Source organism: Quercus lobata, chromosome 9, assembly GCF_001633185.2.
Source record: "Quercus lobata isolate SW786 chromosome 9, ValleyOak3.0 Primary Assembly, whole genome shotgun sequence".
Taxonomy (NCBI): Eukaryota; Viridiplantae; Streptophyta; class Magnoliopsida; order Fagales; family Fagaceae; genus Quercus; species Quercus lobata.
This window is the reverse complement of record NC_044912.1, coordinates 53,001,037-53,023,157: the sequence shown is the minus strand read 5'-3', so window position 1 is coordinate 53,023,157 and position 22,121 is coordinate 53,001,037. Positions and strand designations below refer to the sequence as shown.

The 22,121-nt window shown below is 37.2% G+C and overlaps 1 protein-coding gene and 1 pseudogene across 1 annotated transcript; both read left to right on the top strand.

Moving 5' to 3' along the window:
• Positions 1 to 656: 656 nt before the first annotated feature.
• LOC115962011 lies at positions 657 to 10,080 on the top strand (annotated as a pseudogene).
• A 2,442-nt stretch (positions 10,081 to 12,522) lies between these two features.
• On the top strand, positions 12,523 to 21,429 carry LOC115962207 (ankyrin repeat and SAM domain-containing protein 6-like). Its single transcript, XM_031081104.1, has 6 exons — positions 12,523 to 12,988; positions 14,817 to 14,878; positions 14,974 to 15,224; positions 17,102 to 17,176; positions 17,286 to 17,348; positions 21,121 to 21,429. The coding sequence occupies exons 1-6, from the start codon at positions 12,885 to 12,887 to the stop codon at positions 21,163 to 21,165; spliced, it is 600 nt and encodes a 199-aa protein (XP_030936964.1). The 5' UTR covers positions 12,523 to 12,884; the 3' UTR covers positions 21,166 to 21,429.
• Positions 21,430 to 22,121: the final 692 nt, after the last annotated feature.

Below are 22,121 nucleotides of genomic sequence, written 5' to 3'. Positions count from 1 at the left end.
ACCCTTAGACCGCAAAATACATTGAGCTGCCCCATTCCTCCCATGTGGAAGAAAACTACACTAAGCCCATATTAAATTGTAATTTAGCCACTACCACGCATCCTTGGTGACTTGGCGTGATGGTCATTCTATAAGTATTAGTCCTTATGAGGTGTGAAGAGTAAGAGTCGGGGTTCAAGTCTCTAAAAGAGAGCTCTATATACATATACACTTAGATTATACCTTGTATTATCTTGTATTTAAAAAAAAAAAAAGTAATTTAGCTTTAAAATTATCATAGGTTTAAATTAATTAAATTAATCAACAATTAACGTAACTCTTAATTTAATATAATTTATTTACATTCTTAACTTTAACCTTCTATTGAACATTAATTAGTTTTGAAAAAACAGCAACCACTTTCAATAGTAGTCAAAAAAGCACAATGGTCTTGAATTAGTATAATTTAGTAACCGTCTTGACGCTTTCTCGTTTAAGAGATGTCTCATGCAAACTCTTGCTCCTATAAATAGTCATTCTAGTTTTGTTCAAGACATTTCCGATGTAATTTTTTCTTCCCACATTTTATACAATTCTTTTATATTGGCCACAGTTCCATTGTGTTGTGCACCAGAGCCAAAAGAAGCACCCATAGGGGTGGCTCATATATATATAGAATGGAGAATATGAAGTTACTTGAGAAAGTTGTAATTGCACCCGAAAAACCTACAGAACGTAGACAAATTTTCTTATCAAACATATACCTTTCCCTTGTTGTGTACCAAGAATCCGTGTCCTTTTTCGACCCCCCAAGTTCCCAACAAATGAAATGACATACTTTGAAGCTTATCACAGCTTATGCAGTGCCCTTTCCAAAATGCTAGTGCCTTTATGACTTTTTAGCTGGTAGGCTAGTGCCATGTTCGGAAGAAGATAATCGCTTTGAAATTGATTGTAATGGTGCTGGTGTTGTGGTTGTTGCAGCGATAACTAACACCAGGTTGAGTGAATTAGGTGAGCTCTCTTCTCCCAAGCTGGAGTTCAGGCAGTTGGTTGCATTGTTGGATGAAGAGGGTGATGATGAAAGGGACTTGGAAGGACAATCCCCTTTTGTCTATACAGGTTATTTTCCCTTCGGTTATTACTTATTATAGTATTTAGTACCATACAGTTAATTTATTAGTAAATAAATTTTTTAGTATTATAAGATAAATCAGGCTAAAATAATATAATACGGATTTCGTATAATTTATTTTTCACATGAATCGATCAGAATATCATATTTTTTTAAAAATGAAATTCTTGAAAAAGATGTATCTAAAATAAATGAAGTTTATAAAAAGTAGTATTTTAAAAAAGTTTTTTTGATAACCCTTTACCAAATTGGCACTTACCTCTCCTTACATGTGAGTTTGGTAATTAAAAGTTAACTTTTTGCTTAAATTGTTCACTATTTGTAGGTCTCATACTACTTTTTGTTTTATCTCTATTTTTAAAATATATAACTTTTAGCTTTTTAAAAATAAGTCAATTTTTTTTTTTTTTTTGTTACACATTATGCAAATAAGCTACCAAAAAAAGTTGTTCTCAAACGGATTCAAAAAATCAAAGTAATAATTTGCCACTTAAATTTAAAGTTGAATATGTTAAAAAAAATCAGTCAATTAGCTTATGGCTATTTATAACATAAGCCTAATTGTGGTTTTGTTGTTGTTTTTTTTTAATAAATTTATTGTCCGCTGGAGAGTGGCTAGACTCATTAAACTTTTGAAATATGCAGGAAATAATCTTAATTTCTCCATATCCTTAATGCGGTTAGAAGTTTTTAAATGAAATGGAGATTAAAAAGTAAATAAAATTGAAAGTAAATAAATGAGACCTATTTTCTTTCAGTTAGATGGACGTTTAAAATAAATAAATAAAATTAATATAAAAGAAAGAAACATATAGATTGATTATTATGTCCTTGCTTTTTATTAGTTGTTGTGGGGCCCAAATGATCTATGGGCCAGGCCCATCTACCCAGGGAGAATCCGGAGGCCCAAGCCGAGGAGGGCTATGGCCCAAGCTCGACAAAATAGCCTTTGGATACCGCCGAGGACAGCTCAATCCTCGGCAGACCCAAAGTCCCCCCAAAGAAGAAATAAGGGTAAAGACGGTATAGGACTGAAACTTGGAAGAAAGATCTAAAATATCAAGGGAAAGCTGCTGTTACTGCCATTTAATGCTCTGAACCTGACAGAGCCGCAGTCTTTAGCTTTTACAACCACCCCCAACGACTTTGAATATGAGCTGATGGGACAAGTATCAATTTTGGAAAGATTGACCCTATACGTGGACGAAGGATAATGAACGCAGGCGAATATAAAAGGAAAAAGAAGTAACCTAAAAGAGGGGGTTGGGAAAAATGGCCAGAAACCAGAGCCTCCCAGCCCACCTCCAGGAGAAAGACTCCAGGGGTGAAGGAAAATCGAAACTTGTATGAACACCGCGAGAAACCCACCGCCTGTCAATCAAGGCCTAGCCCTCCAAACCCACGCTCTACAAATGATATTGTTAGGGGCCTTTTCACGCGCGAACCCGATACTGTTACGGTCCGCCACGAAACGCGTCCTTACAATTGGCGCCGTCTGTGGGAAGGGCTTGTGTGTTGGTATAGGAAGTGGGTCGGTAGAGTTTCTTCGTTATATCTAACCGCTGGTTATAAAATTCTAGTATAAAGTTCCGTTAGGAACCACGTTTCTTGAAGAGGGGCTTGGTTGAGGAGCTAACTCCCTTAAGGCCAAGGTCCCCCGTAAAGAGCAAACTAGGCACTTTGTAGCGTTAACCGTATGGATAAACTCTAGGGGCTTGGCTGAGGAGCTAACTCCCCTAAGGCCAAGATCCCGATCCCGCACAAAGAGAAAACTAAGTTTTGGACAGAACCAAGGCATTGCATGGTCCTCGGACCCAAGCCTCAGGGGAAACCAACTACCTGGATGTGGAAAACTAGGTTTTGGACAGAACCAAGGCATTGCATGGTCCTCGGACCCAAGCCTCAGGGGAAACCAACTACCTGGATGTGGAAAACTAGGTTTGGACAGAACCAAGGCATTGCATGTCCTCGGACCAAGCCTGGGAAAACCAACTACCTGGATGTGGAAAACTAGGTTTTGGACAGAACCAAGGCATTGCATGGTCCTCGGGTCCTAGCATTGCACGGACCCAAGCCTCAGGGGAAACCAACTACCTGGATGTGGAAAACTAGGTTTTGGACAGAACCAAGGCATTGCATGGTCCTCGGACCCAAGCCTCAGGGGAAACCAACTACCTGGATGTGGAAAACTAGGTTTTGGACAGAACCAAGGCATTGCATGGTCCTCGGACCCAAGCCTCAGGAGAAGCCAACTACCTGGATGTAATGAAAACTAGGTTTTGGACAGAACCAAGGCATTGCATGGTCCACCGGACTCAAGCCTATGGGGAAACCAACTACTTGGATGAGGAACCAACTATTTAAAGAAAAAACTATGGCCCGTAAACCTCGAAATCCCTCCGAAGAGAACTCCGCGTTAGCAGACGGGTTAATACCTTGATTGCGCGGATTCCTCGGTCTACCCTCGGATCCCCAGTATCAAAGGGGTTGATGCGATACGGCGCAACATATTACCCCAAAAGCACAACCAAAGTCCCTCGCTACTTAGCTACCCCTTCAGACGAATTATTTAGAGATTATCGTTCTCGGACATTGGTCTAGCATGCATCGCGTAGTACTCAGCGCTTATCCCGGTTAGTTCCAAGAATTTAACTTATTGAAAGTTACCGTTGTTATACTTGATAATATTTGTGAGTTTAAATTAGTAGGAACCTGTGTTAAAGCATTTTTTCTGCCTGGAATATCCTTAAGGGCAAGCTTGTATTTAATATTCATGCATAAAGTAGTTGTTACGGAGAAGAAAGATATGTATGGAGAAATAGACACATATTTTATTGAGACAAAGGAGCAGTACAGTGTACAATGAAAAGCTGAAACAAGCTTACACTAAAGCTGACTACATAAGTAAAGGAAAATACAAGCGAGTAGAGATAAGGCCGTGGGGACAGCTCAGAGGAGAGGTTGGCTACTGCGCCGAGTTATTGTCTAAGGAAACTATTCCTCCACGCTTTTGCACGCCCGTAACTCAGGCAGCAAAAGAACCTAACCTCAGGCTAACACCATCTACAGAAAAGGTGCAGGGAGCCGGAAGTTGGGAAGCCCCCGCAAAAATCTGCCTACCACAAAGTAGACAGTGCTGATGGTGGAAATTCCTTTTTCTGGCATACCAAAAATCTGGCATGACCAGAACCTGCTTCGGATTTTGACTAAAAGAGGGAGGAATACCATCTTCCCCCTATCAAGACGGAGGACTGGCTTGAATCTGTGCCACCCTTGTCCATACCATATCACCTTGAGGGTTCGGTGCCTCTGAAGCGCGCGGAGACCTTTCATCCCTATCCAAGCCTCAAACATCTTGCTTTGGGGCAGTGGCACTAGAAAGAGGGATCGCGGATATCAAAGAAATATAGTTCTGAAGGGAACGGGAGAGTTCATGTGCAAGTGAGGTGATCCCCTATCCCATTTATACCCAGAAGTAAACCGGTGGCATTTAATTCGCGCAGCGTCCCAAGGAACGCTACAGACAAAACGTCTCTGGCTCGATTTCCAACGTCGTCTGCAGCCCTGAGGTTAAAGGAGTCTCGAGAAGGTGCACCTCGAACACTGGGACGCCAAAAGGTACCGCGTGATCAAAGGTTATGGTAACACCTCTTAATTTGTGGGCCCAGTAAATCCGCGGCCCAGGCCCATTCAGCATATGGGCCCAGGGACAGAACCAAGGCCTTGCATGGTCCTCGGACTCAAGCCTATGGGGAAACCAAGTACGAAGAATGATAAAAATTACAAGTTTTTGGACAGAACCAAGGCCTTGCATGGTCCTCGGACTCAAGCCTATGGGGAAACCAAGTACGAAGAATGATAAAAATTACAAGTTTTTGGACAGAACCAAGGCCTTGCATGGTCCTCGGACTCAAGCCTATGGGGAAACCAAGTAACGAAGAATGATAAAAATTACAAGTTTTTGGACAGAACCAAGGCCTTGCATGGTCCTCGGACTCAAGCCTAATGGGGAAACCAAATACGAAGAATTATAAAAATACAGGTTTTGGACAGAACCAAGGCTTTGTATGGTCCTCGGACCCAAGCCAATGAGAAAACCAAATACTTGGGTATGAAAAGGTTTGAATCTCATAAGAAGGGTCACTTGATAAAAATGTCAGGTCACTTCATCCACGGCTTAAACACCATAAAAGGTTAAGGCCAATAAAGGTGTAAGGAAGGGGCTGGAACGCCCCAGCGCTTAGTCATATAAGAAGGCCGCTCATTTGGTGGGTGCCATATCTTCAAATGGTTATTCCTTACATGACATCAAGCCTTCGTTTTTCACCTCGGCTAGCATGGGGTAAGTATTACTCTTCATTGATCGGCCTTATTAGGCCAAGCATTTCTATTAAAGTTATGGCGACGTCTTTTTATTATCAAGTCTTTTGGTCTTAGTCGTCATTGATTTAGATGCTATATAATCGTGCCAAGTAGCATTTGTAGATCTAAAAAAAAAGACATAGGAACAAAATATGCGAAATAAGGTAGACAGCAACCTTTATTAATATGAAAAATTGCTACAACATACAAAAAGGGGCTCAAACGAGCCTATACAAAATGTGAACTGCCTAAGCAACCATTACATCTGTAGTACAGAAAAGTAAACTGTCAAGCGTCATTTAAACTCGTCTTCAAAGTTTCTTCAATCTCCGCCTCATTGCTGCTCATACTAAGAGAGGGACTCACTTTAAAAAAGAGAATGAATGAAGAAGAAGGAGATAGTAAGGAAGAAACCAATGACGAAGATGGAGGGAATGAATAAAGAAGATGGAGGACATGAGTAAAGAAGGAGGAGAAGAGGAGAGAAGAAATGAAAAGAAAGAAAAGGAGCAAAAGAGGGAGAAGAGAAAGCACCAGGTCGGAACTGGTGCTGGGAAGACTATAAGGAGAGGGCGGGGGAGGGCACCAGGGAGCAAAAGAGGGAGAAACAGAAGCACTTAGCCCCTGCCTCAGCCCTGACTCCTAACACGCCGGTGCCATATTAGGTACGCTCGTGAGGAGCCGGATGGTAACGATCTTGGGTGTTCTCGACTCAGCCACGTCGAAAGTTTGATGTGACGAGTCCCTGCTTCGGATTTTGACTGAAAGAAGGATGAGGTTGATTTTGAGTCTTCGCCATCCTTGTCCCGATCGAGCCATGATGAGCTTCATCGGAACGTGGCGTTTTTGGGAGGGGTGGGGCTTTTGCATTGCTCGTTATTATGTTAAAGTGTATCACGATTTAGTTTGTGAACCATTGGATAAAATGAACCCTAGGGGAGGCCAAGTATTTCAAATCTCAGAAGGATGAAAAGGGATTCTTTGCAAAAACAATAACCTCCTCCTTTCCTTCTTATACAGAGGGTGGAGCGGGAGACATTTAATAGGTTCAGATCTCCAAAGGAATCTGCCAACACAAACATGCCGGTTCTGCTTCTCCACCCCATCAAAACAAACCGCCAAATTAAAGTAGTCTCGTAAATAGTGGTCATTAAAAGCACGTTTTGGAATACCCAAACGATAAGAACGCGTCAAGCGCGAAATCAAAAAGCCGTCTCATAGACCGGTGCATTTCTTGGACAGATGAAGAGCCGCCAGCATTATTAATAGGCCAAATTGATTGGGCCGTAGGACGAGGTTGGACATCACCAAAACCCCCCTTTCCAACCAAGAGGTTGGACAGCCGGGTTTTGAGGGGCTATTGTGGGGCCCAAATGATCTATGGGCCAGGCCCATCTACCCAGGGAGAATCCGGAGGCCCAAGCCGAGGAGGGCTATGGCCCAAGCTCGACAAAATAGCCTTTGGATACCGCCGAGGACAGCTCAATCCTCGGCAGACCCAAAGTCCCCCCAAAGAAGAAATAAGGGTAAAGACGGTATAGGACTGAAACTTGGAAGAAAGATCTAAAATATCAAGGGAAAGCTGCTGTTACTGCCATTTAATGCTCTGAAACTGACAGAGCCGCAGTCTTTAGCTTTTACAACCACCCCCAACGACTTTGAATATGGGCTGATGGGACAAGTATCAATTTTGGAAAGATTGACCCTATACGTGGACGAAGGACAATGAACGCAGGCGAATATAAAAGGAAAAAGAAGTAACCTAAAAGAGGGGGTTGGGAAAAATGGCCAGAAACCAGAGCCTCCCAGCCCACCTCCAGGAGAAAGACTCCAGGGGTGAAGGAAAACCGAAACTTGTATGAACACCGCGAGAAACCCACCGCCTGTCAATCAAGGCCTAGCCCTCCAAACCCACGCTCTACAAATGATATTGTTAGGGGCCTTTTCACGCGCGAACCCGATACTGTTACGGTCCGCCACGAAACGCGTCCTTACAGTTGTTAATAAATGTTTTTTTTTTGTGCCAATTTTTGGTGGCGCCATAGCATAATGAAACTCTCATAAGATTATACTTCCTTTAGGAGACTTTATTTGTCCCATATTTAAGTGATAGATGAAAAACTCAAGTCTTAAATTTTCTAGTTGTGAAAGTTACATGTCATGATGTAACATTCTATTAGTTGTGATAATACTTTGAAGACGCATTGGAATAACTCCTACCATAAGTAAACATCATGGAGTTACAATTAGTTAAACTCATTGATGGAATGAGAGTTATGAAATAAATCTTAAACGACAAAGGTCCCTAGTCTAGCATATATGTAGCTTGTACCTCCATCAAAAGGTCATATGTGTGGAAAATGTCATCTACTAAAACTCTTTTATTTATACATTTTCTTAAATAATTAGTTATTTCTAAAACACTTGAACAACTATGGTTAGAGATACAGTTGTTTTCTTCCTTTACTCTAGGTTTTCTATACCTATGGGTCTAGGAAAAATCTTTTCTTAATGTCCAATTCACCACCTTATTCCAATCAAAGCACAAACATAACCTTCGGCGAAATCATTATTTTCATGATATAATTTGCTACTTAGATGCCTTCATTCCTAATGAAGTCTCATAAAAATTTCTTGATGTGATTATCATCATGGCTTAAGATGCTATGGCCACTCCCAAGTCATTTTTATATTTACTACTTCAACTAGCATCATAAAGATCAACAAAGCCTCATGTTGATCATGACAGGAAATTAAAACAAACTATAAAATGATATTTCACATGTTGATCATGACAGGAAATTAAAACAAACTATAAAATGATATTTCAAAATAAGGTAAGTGCAAGAAATCTGAAGCACACTTTAAATATATATTTTTTCTTTATGATCTAATTTCATAAATACCATAAACTTTATAAAATCTAGAGCAGAGTAAGAAAACAAACATACCTTCAGTTATAGTTGTTCAAGTGTTTTAAAGAGAACTGATTATTTAAGATAAATGTATAGATGAAAGAGTTCTTCTAGTCTATATGACTTTTTCAACACATATGACCTTTTTGATGGAGACACATGCTATACATAAGCTAGACTAGGGACCCTTTTAGTTTAAGGTTTATCCTGTAACTCTTATTCCATCAAGGAGATTAAACAATTGTAATTGTATGGTGTTTACTCATAATAGAAGCTATTTCCAAAGTGTCTTCAAATTATTATCATCAATTGAGAGTTACTAATAGAATGTTACACCATAATGTGTAACTTTCACAAATAGAAAATTTAAGACATGAGTTTTTCAACTATCACTTAAATGTGGGTCACTTTTTAAGGTTTCCTAAAGGAGGTATAATCTTATGGGAGTTTCGTTATGATATGCCCCCAAAATTGGCAAAAAAATAACATTTATTCACAACTAATAAAAAGCAAGGACATAATAATCAATCTATATATTTCTTTCTTTTATGTTTATTTTTAATTTTAAAAGTCCATCTAACTGAAGAAAATAGGATCAATTTATTCCGTAATTTTTTTTATTTATTTAATGAACTGTTAAATTATTTCTCAAAAAAAAAAAAAAAAAACTGTTAAATTCGTTTTCCAATTCTTTTAAAGGCGTAATGCCAAACTTAAATTGAAAAAAAAAAAAAGGTAAACCATGTAATTGAAGCAAATCAATTTGACAGTTAGTTTGTTGTGACAGTTTACACAGTTTGGATGTGGAGGTTTAGCACTTGCCTCTCGTGTCAACCATTGCACACTAGATGGGGTGGCAGTCAGAGGTTTTGAGGCAAATTGGGCTGCTTTAACTCGCGGTGATAATCTGGTTGTTGTGCCTAATTCAAACCGGACAATTCTTAGAGCTCGAAACCCCCAAATATTAGTCATCCACACACTATTGAGTACTCAAAAACTACTCAGACAGATCATAATTTATTCACTGTACGAGGTTTGAGTGGCATTGTCACAAATCAACCCACCACATCACATAATCAGACTCATATGGTCTATTTGTCTCCGGAACGCACAAGCTACTTAAAGAAGGCGGCCCTCGGGGGCGGAAAACTGAAGAATTGCACCACATTTCATGTTGTGGCAGAAAAGATATGGAAGGCAATGAGCATTGCAGTACACATGCAAGAGGAAAGGATTTTCACCATGTTGTTTCCGATGGATGCTTGCAAAAGAACTGTGCCACAAGCACCATGTGGGCTTGCAGGGAATGCAATGCATTGATTCCTGGATTTGCAAGAGCCAGTGTGAGGGAACTTAGGGAGGAAGATGACTGGTTCCTTGTGAGAAAAGTGCAACAAGGGGGTGGAGAGACTTGATGATGAGTATTTGAGGTCTGGGATAGATTGGTTGGAGGTGAACAGAGGAGTGCCCTGTACGGAAAATAGCTTCTCATTGGTGTCATGGTTGGGATTGGGGCTAGAAGAGGAAGTGTTTGCATGGGGAAGAGTAAAATGTGCCACTCCAATTGTGGTTAAGCCTGGCTTGGTCATGCTGTTGCCAAGGCCAAAAGGCGAGGGAGGCCTCAATGTGTGCTCGCAATTGCATGGAGATCAAACGGAGGATTTCTATAGGTTGATGATGAATGTATAAAATGTATTCTCCTCTATTATTTATATATGTAGTTCACATAGTTCATGGTTCTCTAAACTAAAACCTTAAATTCTCGACCTTGTGAAGAAATAATTTTTGAGTGCCTCGAGGAAAAAAAAAAAAACTAAAAATAGAAAAAGAAATAAGCCAAGAGCCTTATAGTTCAATGATATTGGCCAATATCCTTTATAAGGAGAACTAAGATTCTAAACCCCCTCTCTCACTTATTATAATAATTGAATTATTAGAGAGAGAAAATGAAAAAAAAAAAAAAAAAAAAAAAAGCATTTGAAACACATTAAAATAGTGCTAGAAGCCAAAAAATTGATTTAAAAAATCACAGGAAAAAAAAAATCCATTTGGAAAAAAAGGGTCAACCAATAAGATCCACAAGTTGACCCATTTTGACTCGGCATTTAGCGGGTCAAGTTGACCCATCTTTATCACGAGTCCAAAAATCTTCATGCATACCCATATTTTCCTTCGAATTTGGAGAGATAATAAATTTTGAGTCCTATTTTACGAGGTACCTTAAGAAAAACTCTAGCTTAAAGGTTTCCCTTTCTCAAAAAACCCACTGGCTAATCAAGTCAGGAAGGTGGTCACCAATGTGGTCGTTTAGTTCAAACCTCATCAACTTATGGACCATCTAATTCACCACAAGTGATGGGATCCTAGGACTTTCCCCTCAAAACGGTGTAATGTGCTTTTAGACTCCCAAATTGTCTATCCAAACAGACTCGAAGGATTAAAATGATAACATTATCGAATTGAGTAGACTAAAATGACAAAAATTAAACTTAGGGAACTAAAATAATAATTGGGGCAATTACACTCTCCTCCCTTAAGGTTTGAGAAAAATAACACTCCAACCTAAACTTGAAGGGTAAACATACTCTCTTTCCTTGAGGTATGAAGAAATTAACACTCATTTTTAGGGGTGTCCACGGGTCGGTCCGGGTCGGGTTTGTGCCCAACCCGGACTCGACCCGATAGACTCGGGTGGGAGAAATCATAACCCGCAACCGACCCGTATGGAGCTTCGGATCGGCCGGATCGGGTCTTGTCGGTTTCGGGTGCATCTCGGTCGGTTTCGGGTTCGTTACAGGGGTCGAAATCTGGCCGGATTTTGGACAAAATCGTGCCGGATCTCGATAGATCTGGCCGGATTTTGGACAAAATCTTGTCGGATCTTGATAGATCTGGCTAATATTCCTCCATATCCTTCGAGATCTGGCCGAGATGTTGCAATATTTGTCGAGATCCAACCGAAATCTCTTTATATCGACGAAGTTTTGAGTTCAGCTTACCAGTTTTCCGCCGAAACATGAGATCTGCGACTGGAAGAGAGAAAGGCATCGGGCGGGTCGGGTGCTTCGGTTTCTCAGACAGGCAAACCGAGACTTGAACCGATGGCATCGGGTCTTTGCGCCGGCGACCCGCAGCCGACCGAACCACTGCTCAGGTCGGGCGGTTATCGGGTCGGAGAGCGTCGGGCCGGTCAGATTCGTCGGGTCCGGGTGAGTGTTGGACAGCCCTACTCATTTTCCCCTCCCTCTAACACTCTCCTTCTAAATTTTATAATAATCTCTTTACAATATTTTTAAATAAAAATGCAAAATTTATCAAACACCAAAACACTGGCAACAACAAATCTCTCCACAACATGTTGAAAAAAAATTAATTAATAAAATCACACTTAATATTTTAAAATACACTTTAATTACAAATTTAAAAAAAATCAATTCTAACTATAAAGTAAGATAATTTGGAAACTTGGCAAGTTAGCATACAACATTTTTAATATTAATTTCACAAAATCTGGTCAATTAAATATCATCTAGAAAATGTTTTTTCCCTTCAAGTTTAAGGTAAAATGTCATTTCTAATCTCATTGAAGGGGAATATAACCCCATAATAATTTACCAAACTTAAAAAAAGTGTAATTGTATATATATATATATATATATATATTTGGGTAAATTACAAATTACACCTCTAAAATTTAGGGGTGATTGAATTTTACACCTTGAAATTTGGAGTGTTTGAATTTTACATTCAAACGTTTTAGAACTTGAATTTTATCTCCTAAAGTTTAGGTTGTATGGATTTTACACTTCCAAATTCTAAAACTTTAAAGTGTAAAATCTAAACACTCCAGAACTTTAAGGAGTAAAATTCAAACGTTTCTAAAATATAGGGGATAAAATTCAAATTCTGAAACGTTAGGGTGTGAAATCCAAACATCACCAAATTTCAGGAGATAAAATCTAAATTTCAAAACTTTATATTGTAAAATTCAATCATCCCAAACTTTAGGAAGGTGATTTGTAATTTACTTTTTTTTTTTTTTTTTTTACCAAAGAAAAACAAGCAAAAAACAAAAACACTGCGTTTCAACTTTCAAGTGCTTGAAAGGCATCTTGGACCCAAAAGTCACAAAATTAGTACACACTATAATCGCAGTGAAAGTCCCTTTGCCTCACTCCCTCCATCCCTCCCTCCTTGCCCTTCACAATTCTTCCCCCAATACAAAAGCTTTCCACCGACTTTCAAATCCTTTTATCTCTCGAGAATTCAAAATCCAAAACCAAAACTCTCTCTCTCTCTCTCTCTGTTACTTTAATTCCCAAACCCAAAAGAATATTTATTTTTTAGGGTTTTTGATCTCTCTTCTCCGCAACTTCAAATCCTTCACTCCAATTCTTTTCTTCTTCTTCATCAACTCCAATTAGGGTTAGGGTTAGGTTTCTTTTTTTCTTTTTTCTTCGTTGTATTTATTAAATTAAAGAAGCACTAATAAGATGTATGCTGATCGAGTGGAGGCAGAGTCCAAGAGGTCAATAAAGGATCGACTCAATGGGACTTCCATTGCTGACACTCGCCACCGACAATTCACCGGCAAGAGGTTCGCTTTTGCCCCCCACAATTTCATCTTTCTTCGCACGGTTTGTTTTGCCGGTTTTTAATTTTTGCTTCTATTTTAGTTTTTTTCTATAGTTTGATTTAGCTGTGTTTGTGATTGGAGGCTTAGCTTGTTCTGGGTTTATATTTTATACGGGAAAGTTTCAGAGCAATTTGATTGAGTAGATATATATATATATATATATATATATATATATATTTTTTTTTTAATTTTTAATTTGGTGATAATTGATTGAGAATTTTGATTTCTAGTAAGACTTTGAACACTGGCTGTGATGGACTCTCATGATGTTGTTAATGATGCTTTTATGCGTTGGGTTTATGGAAATAGTGCCATCAGAGAAGTTAATTTGAGTTTTGTAGTCTCAAAGTTGCAACTTTGTGGGAAATTTGGAAACTGTTAACTCTTAATGAAGTAATTTCATTAAGTTTATTAATCCCTTGTTCGGAGATATTTTGATATCTGTATCTTTTTGATCCGTGCACGTGCACACACACACAGATAGAGATCTTGTGCTTCACTGCTGTTGTTTCCACAGTTGAATTGTTGAGAGGAAATCCGGGCAAAGGCTTAACATTGCCTTGATGCACATCCATAAAGCATACGGCTCTACTCTGAGTAATCTAGATGGTGGGTTGCAAACTTGCAATCGTGTGATGTTTGATCTTTAGGAATTCAACACTAATTAGATTTCTTAATGAGATCTTTAATGGTTTTTGATTAGGGTTTGATGTTTAAGAGTAGGTAGGTTTAGGTGAATAGAAGTTTGGATCTTGAATATGTTTCATAGCGACTTGGTATTAAAACGGTGAATAGAATGAGAAAACAGAAAGATAACTGCTTAGTAATCTCATCTAGGTTTTCCTCCTAAGCTATCACACACAGGCAAGCACCACCCTCAAAGCTTAAAATAAGCTATTGGAATTTTATTAGACCCAACTCACCATGAATGTTATTGCCTACAATAAAGCTTTTCAATGGGCAATGGCTATATCCTTTTCTAGAAGTAGTAAGACTCCTAAATAACCTATTCTTAGAAAGTCTAGGATTACTTTTTTGATAATTTGATAATTGGTTGGGGGGGGGTCAATTTGAACCCTTAATGTCTTTTTTAGAAAGACTAAGATTACTAATAACAAAGAAAAAATATTTAACTTCTCTTATCAATAAGACTCATGGGCCTTTGGTACCATCAAGGAATACTTTTCCAAAAAATTGGAAATCACCAAATTGTCCTTGTAATACTATAACTAAATTAAAGCTTATCCAACAAAAATAAACAATAGATAAGACTCGATGAAAGATCTTCTTTATCAGAAACTTCCCAAATTAATTATTGAGCACTAGAAGCAGCTTTCTCTTGCCTGTTATAAGCCTTCAAAGGGGCTGCCAGTTACATTCCACATCATCCTGCAATAACAGTTTGAAGCTTATTAGAAAATTTTCCTTTGGTATTGCATACCTACCTTTGTTGGATACTCTTAAGTCTTAATCAAACATTGTATTGTAGGTGTTGCTAGAGTTTAGAGGACCATTGTGCATACACTCTCTAGGATTTGTCTAACACGCTGCTGGATGCCCTTGTTTTTATCAATTTCTGGTTTGAATTTTGGAGTCTATGAGTTATCTGTTGGATTGTAGTGTCAACTTTGCTTTCTGGTTCATCAAGTGGCTATTATTATTATTATAGATAATATTCCCATTCCATCTCTCTCCTTTTTTTCTTTTTTGTCTTAATTGGTCAAGTTCTAAATTATTGAGGCCAACAATATTATTAAAAATAATTGTGTCAATGAAATCTCTTTTTCAGGCAAAGGCAAGATGACAAGTGGGAACATGATCTTTATAATGAAGATGAACCTCAAATTTCAAGTATGCATTCTTTCTGATAATGCAACTAGAGCCTGCTCTCTTTTGTGGGCATCATATCACTAACCTTCTTTATGTGTTTTTTATGGCTTATGAAGACAACAAGGTTGGGGCTCGAGATCTCCGTTTAAAGCTTCAAAAGAAAAGTCTTGGACAAGCATCTCAAAGAGGGTCTCTTTCAGGTGTTAGGGATCTACGTGATAAGTTAACTGGCCTGAATGATACACAACCAATGAACGTTGATCCCCCAAAGCGAAAGCTGGAGGCTCAGAGGCCTACTAGGAAAAGCGTAGCTGAGGTCCCTGCACCAGAGCTCAAAAAGGGCACCAACCCTGCTCCTAGAAAAAAGGCACGAATCTTTTTCTTTTTTTTTTCGCTCACTGTGCTGTTCAGAACTACTTGCTAGATTAATATATTAGTTTAGTTTTTGTGCATGTTTAGGTGGGAGTTTTTTTAGTTCTATTATATATATATATATATATATATATTATTCTTTTAGTATAGTTTCTTATCATTATATGGTAGGGCATTGTTATGCATTTTTAAAATAATACATGTATGCATTATCAGGTAAAAAAAATTAGAACCAGAATATAGTTTTTGTTCTCAAGAAATAGGGGTGGACTAAGGATTTGGAAAGTATTAGGGTGGGTATAAAAATAACTTTATCCACAGACCAAAAAAAAAGCTGCACTTTATAGTGAGAAATAAAACATGGAGAACTGAAGAAGATATTGTATTGGTTTCAGTGTTTGTTTTCCTAGTTACACTTTAGACGTGTAATTGGTCTGGTCTGTTTATTAGTTAGAGAAGAGAAATAAAACCCTTATTGCCAAAGCAAAATGATGAGGATGGTTCCACCTTTTAAACCTACCTTGCATTGCAATCATTTTTGCTAATAAACTAAGTGAAGAGAATGCTCCATCATTCTTCAAGAACAATTGGAAGAAGTCCCTACAAAATCCCTACTTCAGAGGTAAACTGTGCTGGAAATCAGATATGAAAAAGGGATTTAAAGTTAGTGGGTACTATCAGGTTCTGCTTTGCAATAGTGATCAATCATTTCCTTGGGGAAAATTTGATGATTGATAATTCACGGAGAAAGAATGTTTGGATTTCGTATTGGTGTTATATGTGCAAACGCAAAGGTGAATCAGTAGATCAACTATTACTTAACTTCTCTATTGTTACAGACTTATGGTCTGAGGTGTTGGGTTTTTTAGAATTTGTTAGATGATGCCAAAGACTGTTGTCGAGTTGCTAGCTTGTTGGCAAGGACATTTTGGGTTTTGGGCCTCTTATTGCTTGATATGGTGCTTGTGGAGCGAGAGAAATAACCAGAGCTTTAAAAATATAGAGAAAACTATGGCTGAACTCAAATTATTTTTCTTTAGAACTTTTTGGATTGGGTATCTGTTTTGCATAGTCAGTCCTCATGGTCTGTTATATTTGTTTATATCAATAAAATTTCATTACTTATCAAAAAAGATTGATTCTTTTGCTATCAGTCAGTAGTGGACCAAAGCAGGAGGAGATTGCATTATTAAGTAAAATTCCTAGACTTTACCGTAGAGTAATGATAGCTATTAAAAATTCCAATTCTTCAATTATTGTAATCTTAAAGTTGAGAGAAAACTTTTATGAAATGCTTGTGTTGTGTGTCGTATCAGTAAAGTTGAAAACAGCCCTTTGACATTGATCTTGAATCCACAACCTCACCCTCCACCTTGTTATGAGGGGAGGAGGTGCTATTTGAGTTGGAGCCCATTGGCTAGCACTTCCCTGGGGTATCTCAGAGATTTGGTGATCCTGCTACTATCATGCTTATGCAACAGGAGTCCCTTTATTGTTAGCCCCTGGTCCAACCGTCCAAGTGGCTAGTGGGTCAAAAATTTAAAAAGTAATTGAAAAACATGGTCTGTATTATAATTATGCCGTGCACATATCTTTATTGCTTTAGCTTGATCAGCCAAAACAACCCTCTTTGCATGAAAGTAATTTTTGGGGATTAAACTAGGTAAAGTGGAGGTGTATCTTGATCAATCTTGGTACCAGGAGCTCATTTATATATATATATATATATATATATATATGTATGTATGTATGTATGTATATAACCTACACTATTAAAGTAGCGATTAGTCTTCTAGTGGACCTTCTATGCATCAATACAAATACATTACTACAGTTCCACATAGTTTCTGAGTCCTGCTTCTTTTTGTGCAGGCTGGTACATCAGTGGATGACTTTTTGAACTCTTTGGGTCTCGAAAAGTATCTTATTACTTTTCAAGCAGAGGAAGTATGAAGATTTTTCCTGCTTCTTGTGTTTTGCAAAATTCTCTACTATATTTGTTGTTTTATATCTCTACTTTCAGGCTTGACTTAACTTTACCTTTCGGTTTGTGGAGGTTGACATGACTGCCCTAGTACACATGACTGATGATGACCTCAAGGCTCTAGGCATACCAATGGTAAACCCAATGAAACTTTGCCCCAACATATGTAGTTTAATGTTGCATTTCTTTTGTCTTAACATTGGATTTGTGGAACTTCTCATAGCAATGACCCAAACAAAGAAGAAGAGGAAGAAAATGTTGGATTTGTGGCACATCTCATATATCTATGTTAGGAAGAGTACTTAAATTTTGACTTCTCCCCTGACCATCTTTTTTTAAGACAAAGAAGAACAAGTGTTGGTAAAAGCGCACTTAAGCGCAAAGTGTGAAGCCCCAAGGCTCTAGCGCTTTTTGCCTCTAAAGCGAGGTGCATTCAAAGAAGTATGCTTTAGGCACGCATTTTTGCACTTTTTCAAAAAGCTCAAAGCGCACTTTTTGGCGCTATTTATATTTTTCAAAAAAATAAACCAATATGGAATTAAAACTATAGGATCTTAACATTATTGATATAAACCTTTGATTTGGCATATTTTTGTGTAACTTATCAAAAAACATATTTTGATTGTAACTTACTGTCCTGAAAGGATGAAACCCACAACCCCCTAGTTCTTCTCTATTTTTTTTTTCTTGGTTTTTTTCTCCCGGAAATAGTAACCCACCCTTGCTTCTTATTATTGTTTTATTTTTTGTCCCTTTTGAATATCTGCTTGGTACCAATTACCATACTGCTATGTCCTGAAATTCTTAGCTAATTCATGAAAAAAAAGTATGATATAATATATTTGTGGTAATTCTATCGTTACTTTATTAGTTGTTGAACATAGCATTTAGACTTATATTGATTCATCTCTATAGACTTATTAACTGATTAAATTATTAACTAAGATTGGCAATTAGTCATAGGGCATTATGGCCAATGGAGATTTAAGAAAGAAAATGACACGGAAGTAGTCATAACTAGCTGATCCAAAAAATAAAAAACGACTTGACTTGCAATTTTTGTATTAAAGTTGCAAAATTTGGGATTAGATAAATGTTATATGAATTGTATAAAATGTTTTATTTCATTTTACATGATAATTTGATTGTTGTATTGCCCATTAATAATTATTTTTAAATTTTGTAAATTTTTAAAAAAATGTACGCTTCACTTCAATCAGTCGTGCGCTTCACACTTTGCGCCTAGGCTCCAAGGGGCCTCTTTGCTTTAGTGCTCTTCACACTTTTACCAACACTGAGAACAACTTTTCAAAATTATTCTAAATAAAACCTAATTTCAACCTGCAAAATGGATTTACCATTTTGAACCCCACCGCTTCCCTGCTATCTACCTATAAATAAAATAAAAAATAAAAAAGTAATGTTGTAAGTAATAATTTTGGAAGTGAAAAGATCGTGGTGAACTAACCCAGACCCAAGTCTTTATTCCTGCTGAAATCCCTAAGGTCCCTTACCACTTGGTTTTCAAAACTGTTTTCCAGCAGTAACATATCATCCTAATCATTAGAAGTGCAAACCCATCTATCCTTTGTCACCAGTCAACTGATTCTTTATAAAGGTTCTTGTAAAGTGGATTCAAATATGTAACTTGTAGACCTAGGGTACTAACACTATTTTTATGTGCCATCCCAGCATTGTAATTTAGATTGGAGATTCGGAGAACAAAATTTCAAATTGGATTTCTTTGTTTTCTTCTATTTTGTCTTAGGTTTAGGGTTTCAGTTTGACCCCCCATTGCTCTGGACTTTGAGTTGTTCTCTCACAGAAACCAGATTTGATGTCAGGTTCTTTAGTTTTTCTGAGTTGATCTGGGTTGACCACTATCTGAGTTATGTCACATCTTGTGTCCCTATGGAAGCATGAATTTTCTGCATGAGCAGAAACCATATATTGAATCATTGATTACAACTGTAAATTCTAAAATAATTTTAACTATACACATGAACTAAATTCATTTATAGGTGGAACTATCAGTACTAATTTCAGTAATATCTAGGGTATATTAGTTAGTGGTTGGTTCTAAATTCTAAAGATAATTAATCACATTTCTCTAAGCTGGTAGTTGTAATGAATTTACAAAATAATATCTTTTTTCCTGTCAACTATTTTAGAAAGAAGATAAAAGCAGAAAAAATATTTGAACAAACGTCATAGTAAAAGTTTTTAGAAGTTGAACATCTTGTCATAAATATGACAGATTTATTGTTAATCTCAGCATGCTTTGAAGGCTGTTTCAGAGATCAACAACGTTTTTAAGAGCGATGCTTAGGGTACTATAAAAGTTACAAATTGAGGTGACTGTTGACTGTTGAGTTGTCAAGCTGTGTATAGAATGAGTCCCCTGAATTTGGGTACTTGGGGTGTAAAGACAGTAGTAATCACTTATTACACTTATATTATCTCAATTTCTCAAATGACTGTCAGTTTGTAATTGCATGGTAGTAAAATTTGTACCCCTACAATTGCCTTTTTTCTTTTTTTTCTTAAGATGGATAAGTCGAAATATAAGGAAAGATCACTTTAAAAAAAAAAAAAATCTATTTCAATCCTAATTCCAGGTCAGATGGGATGAGAGGAGAAACATTTGAGCTGGGTTAGGTAGTGCAGGATAGCACACTACGTGACTTGATCTAGAGCGTATTAAGATGGATAAGTGAAAATACAAGGAAATATGGGATTTGAATTGAGGAAATTTACTTTAAAATTGAAGTGGCCTCTATTGATGAAAAGATGAGGGAGTCACATGAGATGATTTGGTCATGTGTACAGGAGTGATTAATGCACTAGTGTAGAGTTAGTTGATTTGAGTTGAAGTAATGAAAAAAGATAGAGGATGACCTAAATAAATAACTATGGTAGAAGTAGTAGAAAAGGACATGTAAATAAAGAGGTTACAAAAAGTATGATTTCGGATAGAATAAAATGGCTGAGAAGAATGCATGTGGTTGACCTTGATTAGTCTATTGAAGATCCATAGTTGACTCCGAAATTTTTGGAACTAAGATTTGGTTTTTGTTGTTGCCATTCATACAACTGTCAAGTTTTTGACAGTTGAGGCTCCTATGCAGGGCACATTCTCCAACCTAATGATCCTACCCTGATGATCAGTAGATCTTTTCCATTTGAATAGGAGCTAATTTTTGGCGCCCTGTGGTGAGGGGGGAGGTTTTTGGTTCTCAATATTTTCTTGGGGTTGTGTTGTAGCATCTGCTAGTTTTGTTTTTTAGAATGACTCCCAAGTATCAGTTTGGATAAGTCTTTCTGACTTGACGTATTTAGCATTCTTTCCCAGATATAATTCTTTCAGATTGAGCTATATTGATGATGTGGTTTGTCATCAGAAATTATTGATTCAGTAGAATATAGAATGTATTATTTGACCGAACTCTGCCTAGTACTAAAGTTGCAGCTGGCAATGCTTCTTATCCCCTTCTTCATTTTGGTCATTTTCCTTTGCCATTTTCTACACACAAAGATCTATTTGTCTGATCAGTCACATGCTAATGCAGCAGCCATGATCTTTTGCCGTGTCTATCCAAATTATTACAGCTTACTTTATCCAGTCATTTCACCCATAGGTGGTACCTTTTTGTTATTACAATGCCTTCTTGTGAAATTCTTTCCCCTTTGTATAGTTGTATTATGTATTTATGCTAATTGTTGCAGGCAATTTTAAAGTTCAAAATCTAAAAGAATGTCGTCATTTTTGTTCTGTTAGGCTCGTTGGTGATCAATCACACGTTGTTATTACTATTATTCTTATTTTGTTCTTTTCCTATTGGCTGAAGTGTGGCTTTTCTTTTCTTTTTAATATCAATTCCTAAGTTTCAATTCGGTTTGGTTTCAGGGTCCAAGAAAGAAGATAATTTTAGCTTTGGAATCCAGAGCCTGACATAAGAGAGGGGAGCCAGTTATTTTCCGGATGTGTTCCATGTATGATTATTTCGGTACAACAATTGCATGTTAGCAGGCCTGTTTTGAATGTTCAAGTCTGCATAACGTTTTTCCCCCCCTTTTTACTGCCTGTATTGCTGACAGTTGCTTAACCAAGTGCATTATTGATGTCAAACCGATGTGAAATTGTTAGCTTGCAACAGAGGTGGAAGTTCTAATGTAATGATTTACTGCTTTTTATGAAGCTGTCTTTTGGACTTAATCGTTGCACTGAGAGAGATAGAGAGAGAGAGTGTGCTTAAAAAGTCCACTCAAAATAGAGTTTGATATGTGATGTACTACAGACCAAATACTCGACTGTGATATCACCAAGCCCAAGGTGCTATCACCATTTTGACCAAAATGGGTTAAACGGACTAAGCGTTACTTGCATCCACTTTTTCCTATCACGGGAGTTGGGTTTGCTGTTTAGATGTAGATATAGATGGATGGATAGATACCCGAGAATGAATTTAAAAAGTTGCTAATGTGATCTGGATTCACTCTGTAATCAGGGTTTGCACAATATAATTTAAGGTCTAAGGCGAAAATTTTAAATTGATTTTTTATTAATATTTAACTATTGCTTAAATAATATTTAGTATATTAACAATCAATTTTTTTTTTTTTTTTTTTGTTTTATATTGTTTTAATATTTAAAATTCATTATTCTTGAGGTTTAATATGACTAATTCACTTGAGCGATATTAAGGATACTATAAGTTTTATTGTATAGGCTTTACTGACATTAATATTAAAAAGTTTATTCAGACATTCATTATTTAATGTTTATTAGAACTAATTAGCACTTTTTAATCACTTAATGGTGATTTGATTGGATCACTATTATTCTATATATATATTTGAAAAAATGCTAAATTACGGGATGATTTGATTGAAGGCCATTTTGAATTT

Coding starts and splice junctions, on each gene's coding strand:
- LOC115962207 (XM_031081104.1), top strand. CDS start 12,885: ATGTATGCTGATCGAGTGGAGGCAGAGTCCAAGAGGTCAATAAAGGAT. Junction 12,989..14,816: donor CGACAATTCACCGGCAAGAG/GTTCGCTTTTGC, acceptor TCTCTTTTTCAG/GCAAAGGCAAGATGACAAGT. Junction 14,879..14,973: donor AGATGAACCTCAAATTTCAA/GTATGCATTCTT, acceptor TGGCTTATGAAG/ACAACAAGGTTGGGGCTCGA.